This window comes from Terrapene carolina, unplaced genomic scaffold (assembly GCF_002925995.2).
Source record: "Terrapene carolina triunguis isolate 2854851 unplaced genomic scaffold, T_m_triunguis-2.0 Scaffold42, whole genome shotgun sequence".
In the NCBI taxonomy this organism is placed as follows: Eukaryota; Metazoa; Chordata; order Testudines; family Emydidae; genus Terrapene; species Terrapene triunguis.
The window spans coordinates 11,064,792-11,073,629 of NW_020664393.1; the positions used below are offsets into that span (position 1 = coordinate 11,064,792).

Sequence of the window (8,838 nt, forward strand, 5' to 3'; positions counted from 1 at the left end):
GCGGCGCCCCCCCTCCCTTTTTTTTTTTTTTTAAACAGCGGCCACTGCGCTGGGAGGGAGAGGGAGTCTGAGCCGCCGGCAGGCAGCCCAGGGGTTCCCTGGGTCAGCGCGCCGCTGGCAGCCCAGGGGTTCCCCTGGGTCAGAGCTGCCGCACGGATCCCCGGGCCGGGGGGTGGGGAGCTGCTGCGGCGGGGGGTGGTGCCTCAGGGCAGGGGGGGAGCTGCCGTAGGGAGGGGTACCTCAGGGTGGAGGGGGGCGGGGAGCTGCCGCAGGGCTGGGGGGGAGGGGGCACAAGGTGGAAGTTTCACCTAGGGCGCGAAACTTCCTTGCACCAGCCCTGCTCACTCCCCGTCACCCCCATAAAGGTACAAAACCTGGGTGGGGCAAGTCTCTTTGCTCCACGCTGGGGGACCGGGATGGAAACAAAGGGGGGCTGGTGGAAGCCCCAGAGAATTGATTTGAATAAGCATGGATTTGCCTGCACTGTACACTTTATCTGCCGGGTAGTCCCAGACATCTATATAATAAAGTTGCGGCCTGATTAAAACCCATAACAAGTCTCCTATCCTTCTTGCGGTGTACCCAGACAATCATTTGGGATGATTCATGGCTTTGTTACTCTTGAATCACACAGCCATCTCAAATGTATGCCAATAAAAGCTGCCATCATGTTTATCTAGCGGTATACCACACTCATCACTGTGCTACTTGAGTCAATACATATATAGAAGATGTGAGCAACATTATATGACAGGGTGGGGTGGTAAAAAGATGTATGGATATAACTCTGGAGTGCCAAAATAATGTGCGAGTTATGTTGTCTCACTCCAAATGAGTGCTAATAAAATTTTTAACTACAGCATGATGTGGCTTATACCCTTATTCCTTTGTGTCAGCATGGAACCCTCCATGGAGTTGCTATCCTGTCCTATGGAAGCAGGTGGGTGGGGTTGGAAAGTGAGTCCACATGGAAAGATTGTTCCCATCTGTCACAGAAATAGATATTCAAAGTCCACTAAAATAAGCACACTACAGTGATGTTATTTTTGATTTCCCAATGTGGAATTCTCCAAAAACTAATAAATATTATGGTTTTCCCATTCACTTGTACCATGTAAATCATGTGTGAAGGTCTGTTAGTCCCACAGTGTATTAGTAAGGGATTCGCTGAAGCTCTCTCTCAATGTTCAGCACAGGGTATTGTGCAACATACACTGCTCTTTTCCTTCTTAAATAAGCTCTAAATATGACCTACCACATGCATACAAATACACACTTTTCAAGACAGGAGAGAACATACTTGAGTTTCTGTCCATTCAACTACTCAGAATAGCTCCCAGTAGCTAAGGGAATGATTTAACCCTTAGTTTTTATGTTGTCCTAAAGGGAAATTAATAAAAGACATGTTTAGTATGGACTTTTAGCATAAAGTTTGGCATTAAAGACATTTTTATTTTGAATTTAAGTGCTTTTGTCAAGAGTGTTATATAATTTTATATATTAAAATGAAAAGGAAGCTAGGAAAGGCTGTAACTTAGAGGGAAGAGGAAATGGGTGAGTAGAGAAGTGTATGCAAAAAAAAAAAGCTACTGGGAACCTAACGTCAGGTGCTACGCAATCAAAACTGAGTCAGCCCATTGCTGATATTTACATACATTTTCATGATCATCTAAATGGTTTTTATATAGTGCTCACAGATACCTAACAAGGAAGTGTTTGTTACTCAATCAAACGCAGTGCATGCACCCAGACTCCTAATGGAAAAAGCCCTTTGTAGTAAATCACTTTTTATTGACTAGAGCCCAAATAGTGCACAATAAATGCTTTATATTTCAGAACTGGATGTTAAATATTTAAGCAAAGTTTTGAAATATTTGACTGATAAGTCTAATCTACAGTATCTGGAGCCTAATTGTAGTTTTAGAATCACTGTCTGTATTCTAATTTTTCACCACAATAACCTACATGCTGAATATGCTATTGCCTTATCTTCTATGCCCCAAAAGATAATCGCTTAGCATGTCTAAGGCTAGGTCTACACTGGGGGGGGAGGGGTCGATTTAAGATACGCAAATTCAGCTACGTGAATAGCGTAGCTGAATTCGACGTATCCGATCTGACTTACCCCGCTGTGAGGACGGCGGCAAATTGACCGCGGCTCCCCGTCGACGGCGCTTACTCTTCCTGACGAGGTGGGAGTATGCGTGTCGATTGGGGGATCGATTTATCCGTCTACATGAGACGCGATAAATCGATCCCCGAGAGATCGATTTCTACCCGCCGATCCGGGCGGGGAGTGTAGACTAGCCCTAAAAGCAAAAATGTCAGCTATTTCTGTGACCCAACAAGCTAGCTTTGAAATTTAAAAAACAAACAGAAAACCCCCACCAGTGTAATTCTGGGCCTGACTCTGCCATGTTCACTCATGGTAAGTACTTTCACTCCATGAATAATCTGATTGGGGGGGAAGGGGGCCTTTTCATAGCGTAAAGGACTACACAATATAAGTAAACATGGCAGAGTCTTGTCCTTTTAAAAGGACTACAGAAATTACTTATCACTAATGGCATTTAATTTGTTTAAATTACCTTATTACTTAAGATATAATACAACAAAAGAGACAACAGGCTAATGCACTGCTCTCTGCCTTTTGATAATGAACACAGAAATAAATTAGGGAAAAAAAGGTGTCACAATAACACACTCTACCCTGTGTATCCACATACTGTGAATATTTAAGTGCATTATGCCTCAGAATATATATAGCACTTAACCACAGCATGTATTCTGTTCTTCTAAATCTCTCAAATTAACATACATCCTTTCTCTCATTCCTTCCCTAATCTTTCAGTGCTTGGTTGTGCCAAGGCCCAACCCAGCCATGCAGTGCAGTAAGAGAGAGATATACTACCTCTTCTATATAGGAACCACCCAGATTGCTGCTTAGAGTGCAGGAGGGATAGAGCAGGGATAGTCTTTAGTTCTTTATGTGTTCGCCCACAGAACTGGCCAAGAGTGTGTGTGTGTTTTGGAGCGGTGTATCCTACACCCTGGAAAGGGGTATAGTAAGTTACACATCTCCCCTTTCCTCAGAGCAAGGGAGAAAGATAACACAGTTCCTTCTCAGAACCACCCCTACATTGGGCTAAGCCTAAAGGCTCAATCCAGTCCTTACCATATCACAGTATATATTCTTGTAAATGATAATAATAATATGTATAAATATTTTCAAGTGCATCTAAAGCATGGGATAAGAGCTTTATCATAATGTATCAAAATACATAACTGGAATGTATACATTTTCTCCTATTTGTCACAGTTGGTAGGCTTTTTATAATAACACAGTTGTAGATAGAGAAGTGTTCACATGGGTTTTGTTTTTTCTGTTTTTGTTTTGTTTTGTTTTGTTTTCAAACGGTATATAAAGGAAAAACGTATCATCCACCAACTCAAAATTAATTTTATAGCACTCAGAAGTTGCCGTATAGATCCATTGTTTACCAGCTTGTGGAATGTTATGTAGGATAGATTCATCATTCACAACATACAACACAGGGACTAAAAGTATTATGTCTGTTGAAGAGCATATGTCACCCATACCTAAAATTATAAGTAATCCAGAATTTCCTCAACAAATAGAGATGAGTGTATTCACATCCTCAATCCCCATTTCATTTCTAGCCCACAAGTGACACAAGTCAAGTAGCCATCTTCTGTGGATAAGGCATTTACTATATCATTGTCACTATAGCAGGAACAACTGTAACTGCCTCAGTTAATGTTGCATAAAAATGTTTCTATGCCAACCCTCTCTTTCCATTTGTTTAGAATGGTCTCAATTATTTTGGGATTACATTTTCTAGGCTTGGTCTCTTTATGAAGGTGATGTTTTTTTTAATTTTGAGAAACAAAGATCAGCTGTTTTGGAGTATGAAGAGACTGAGGGGGGGGGCACTATTTTCCCTAAGCTTAACCACTCAAACATCTGGAAAAGAGAGAGTTCAGTTTGCATGTTTAATTTCCACTCTGCACCTTTACAATGTATGTATTATGTTTCTGGCCCAAGTCCTCTACATACTTACACACACACTTAATTTTAACTTTAAATATGTGAGTAGTCCTATTAGACTCAATGGGACTACTCAATACTTAAACATTGTCAGGGCTGGCTCCAGCATTTCTGCCGCCCCAAGCGCCAAAAAAAAAAAAAAAAAAGCCGCGATCGGCGGCGGCAGTTCAGCAGCAGGTCCTTCGCTCCTAGAGGGAGTGAGGGACCTGCCGCCCCCGAATTGCCGCAGGTGCCGCCCCTCTCCATTGGCCGCCCCAAGCACCTGCTTGTTAAGCTGGTGCCTGGAGCCGGCCCTGAACACTGTGCGTAAGTCATTGCATGATCAGGGCCAAACTCTTTAACTGCATGATCACACCAGTATGTCACACATTTTTACAACCACTGATACTTGTGTAAAATCTCAAAGTACAGTGTAGTAATTTGTCTATGTTAAAAAGTACATTAATGTAATTGATATGAAAAGCACAAATTATTGATTAGTTATAGCAACACTGAGTAGATCTGGCTGCTTAATTGTACATTGGCTGATTAAATTTTTCAGATATGTTAGCCCCCAATCATGCAGTCAGATCCAAGTGAGTGGATCTTTGTTCCCATGCACAAGCCCATTAATGCCAATAGATCAGAACCTTTACTTCCATTCAATTAACTGAACTGACACTAAGAAAGTCTGCTCTGCTTGTTGAAAAGAAATTATATACTGCATAGCTGCTAACTGTGGGTCTGATCTAAAGTCCAGTCAAATCAAAAGGAGACTTTCCATCAACAATAATGGGCTTTGGATCATGTCTTATGTTGCTAAAGTGCATACTTTTATGCACTTATGAGACAAAATGTTTAAGTCAACAAAATTCTACAGAACCATATCAACAATGAAAAGTAAGTGTACAAGGATTAAAATAATATATAAATTGTTACACTTGTGTATCTAAGGGTGTAGAAAAAAATGTATGCTCTGCAGTACTGAGTCCCTGACTGCCCTGACTTTCTACTTTATCCAGAGCATGGCAAAGAACCAGGCTCTATATTTTTTAGATAAAGCGAAAAAATATTTTCTTTTAAAAATAACTGTAAGTACCCAGAACTGTTTCCCCATTTATTAAGTTGATCTTTAGAGCTCCTAACATCCTTGTGAATCTTAAACTAGAAGATTTAATACTCCCATTTCTTCTAACACCCAGCTGGTAATTTGAAATTGTGTGTTATTTCAAATGATGGTGCTTGGTTCAATACTTATTATAGCTTTTGTTTGTGTTTTTCTTCCCGATCACCTGCATCAACCTGCTTCATGTATCATTCTTACTCCTCCACCAGGTTGATAGTATTACCATTATGTACACAATCAGGGTTCTCCCTGAATAAAATGCACAAATGGAAGAGCAAAAACCAAGCTACACATCACAGATTTGGATATTTCTAATCTCCGTTTTTAGAAACGCCTGCAACCAACATAGTGTCAATGAACATTTCTTTTTCTTTCAAAAAATTAGAGGTCAAAACAATTAAAAAATAATAGTAATTACTGACAATTATACACTTTGGGGACTTTCATCTGAAGAGCCCAAAGCATTTGGCAGACTACCAGTTTACATTCAGGGACCAAAGTCGAAGCTGTAATAATTCCACTTTTATTTTAAACCATTCAGATACCAAATACCAGCTCCTGAGTTCTCTAGACATGGATCTTTGATGGCAATTAAAGTTAAAGGTAACATTTTCAAAAGTACTAAAGTGACTTTTTAAAAGTGCCTGAGTCAACAATAGGACTTGGATGATTTTGAAAATGATACCCTAAATCTTAAATCTGGTGCACAGTCTAAGTAGCAGGGGAGGTATGGAAAGATCCATGCAGTGACAGCTCCTCCATTCTTTCCCACCCATCTATCGTGCTGCAATGCAGGGACTCCACAAAGCTGAGCTCTGCACTGCACAGGGGCTGCCTACCCACGCAGCCCTCTGGTATCCTGCTGCTCCTCGAGTATGAGAATTACTGCTTAGATTAGCCTCCACACTCTTGAAGAGGGGAATGAACTGGGGCATAGTTAATGTAATGACAGACACTAACATAGCATTTAAATACAGTGAAATGAGCCTACAGCTTCCCATGGCACCAGTGTTGTCACCTCTCATGACTTTTAACCACAAGTCTTATGGCATTGGGAGTTTTTCTTAATGCCCAAGTTCCTGGAGTCATGTGATTATGGGAATACCTCAGCTTTAATCATAATTGCAGAGGAAAAGCTTGAAAAATTGACCACCAGAAGGCCCAAATCCAGAGAGCAAATGAAAAGAACCCCAAGATTTATTAACTTTTAAAATCTTATGATTTTCAAACCAATTTAATGATGGTGGGGGCCCTGATTTTTGAGCATTTTGCATTGGTAATACTGTGGTAGCCCCCCTCCAGAAGGGTCTGAGGCAACAAGAGCTAGATTTAAATAAAACTCTTAGGGGATGAATTCCCAAAGCCTCTTTTCTTCACACAGCCTAAGCCTGCAGCTGCCAACAGAGATTTCACCTGGGAAACATCTCCCTCAAGGCCCAGGCAACAGGGGTTTGTTTTAAATAACCCTACAAGGGGTTACACCCAACAGCTGCCTCTCTATAAAGCCTGGGGCTGAGCCTTCAGAACTTTAGCAACCTAGTGAAGCATGCAGCACTTTCTCTGTGACTCTACGGTAGTGCTGCTTGCCATTCTCAGTATGTTCATTGCACTTATTCTATTTTAGGTACTGACCTGACCTGCCTGTGTTTTCTGAGCACCTCTGAACCTTTAATGTGTTTATCCTCTCCAAACCCCTGAGAGGCAGGGAAGTGCAGTTATTCCCATTTTACAGACAGGGAACTGAGGCACAGAGGGATGAAGTGACTTGCCCCAAGGTCATACAGGAAACCTATGTGAGACCAGGGAATTGAACGCAGGTCTTCCAAGTCCCAGGGTAGTACCCTAACCACTGGATCATCCTTCTTCCAGTAGGAAACATTCTCTTCTGTCCTTTTCCCTTTTACCCTCCTTCTCTTTACCATCCCCTCACACACACTTCTGCTTCTCACACACATTTCTGCTCCCCTTCCATCATGTCTTTCTCCCCCCTTGCTCTCATGAGCTCTACTTCTTCCAATCCTCTCACCTTCCTGTTCCTTTTCTCTCCACTCCACTCTCACTTTCACCTCTCCCTTTTCCTCCTCGTCCAACCTGCTGACAACCTCTCTCTCCTCATCCTTTCCCACAGCCCATATTCTCCTCCCTCTTCATCTGCTCGCCCTGTCTTCCACTTCCCATCCCTCATGCACTATTATCTCTTGCCTTATTGCCATTATTTCTTTCCCCTTTCCCTTCTTCACGTCTCCTGCTTCTTCTGCCATAGCTGCAAGAGCTTTAAAAAAGTTAAATAAAAATGACAGATATCATCAAGAAATGCATGAAATGAACCTAAGTAACCATGTAATCTTCTTACTGTGACCCTCATCCTGCTCCCCCCTCTCCCACTGTTTGTTGCACTCACTTGTTGCGTCATGTCTAAAATTAGACTGTACGCGTCTCAGAGCAGGGACCATGTCTTTTATTTGTTCTGTAAAGTGCCTAGCACACCTTAGGCTATGTTTAATAATAGGTTGTGTCAGTAACAATAGTTATATACACTTGAATAGTACTTAAATATAGGTAACTACGTTTTAAAACTACAAACCTAAATCGGGCATTCACAGAGGGCTATTATGGCTATATAAGACCTATTCTTGGCTCTTGGCAGATTTCCTGTGTGACCTTCAGCAAGTTATTTTAAGCTCAATATTCTTCAACTCCCATTAAAGATCATTTGAGTTGTGGGCATTCAACATGTCAGAGGATGTGCTCAATAACTCACTGGTTTGGACCTGTAACTTCTCTGTGCCTGTGTTTTTCCATTTGTAAAATATGGATATCAATACATACACATTTCATGGGAGTTTCATGAGGCTTAGTTCATTAACATTTGTAGAGTGCTTTGAGATCTATGCTAGTGAAAAAATATATTATTATTAATTACTTAATGCAAATTTGAATGCCAGATACCACTGAGTTGGAAGGCAGCAATATTTAAACAGTTCCCTTCAAAGTTACACAACTTTTGAATAACAGCAAGTTACACAACTGAAACTACAAGTAATTTTAAGGTAGTTGGAATGTTGTTACCCCGTGGGAATGTGGCCAACATATTGAGATTTACATCCCTTCCTAATTTTGCAGAAAATGCCAAAGGATCTTTAATGACCACCATTTGTTAAGAACTGTTTTACATTGCACCTCGAGCAGCATAGTGAGCCCTGTCACTAAATTGGGGCATTGATTCTGTACTAACTCAGTAGCAAGAGAGACACTAAATGAATGAGCCAAACCAATTACTACAGAACCTGAGTTTTCCTCAGAGGTTTCCCATCCAAGTACTGACCTTACACAGGACTTTCTTTTCAGATTACCAGATCTGACAGGCTTGCAGCACAAGATGATATTGCATGACAAAGTAATTTCCTGGTACTTCCAAAAGGTTCATATTCAACAGGTAATTGATTTGCTTAGGATCCTTAGTTCGTATAAATAAATGCTACACATTTTTATGGGGTCACCCTTCCATGGTTTCCATAGCACTGTACTGCACTGCAATGCTGCTGCTTTTCTCACTACATTAGGTAATTGCTGAAACATTTTAAGACAGTGCTTGCCAGAGGGAGAAAACCTTTATGAGTCTATTGCCTTCTCGAGAAACAGAAGTCATTACACAGTGTCCCAT

At 41.2% G+C, this 8,838-nt stretch overlaps 1 protein-coding gene across 2 annotated transcripts in view; it reads right to left on the reverse strand.

Annotated features, from left to right (window-relative positions):
* GRIK2 (glutamate ionotropic receptor kainate type subunit 2) overlaps nt 1-8,838 on the reverse strand; it is a 568,360-nt gene that overhangs the window by 137,659 nt on the left and 421,863 nt on the right. The window contains exon 12 of one of the 2 annotated variants that reach the window (XM_026652891.1): nt 5,702-5,732. The exons of the other annotated variant lie outside the window; for it this stretch is intronic. Coding sequence (XP_026508676.1) covers nt 5,702-5,732 — 31 coding nt within the window. The remainder of the gene's footprint in view (nt 1-5,701; nt 5,733-8,838) is intronic. 2 annotated transcript variants of the gene reach the window in all.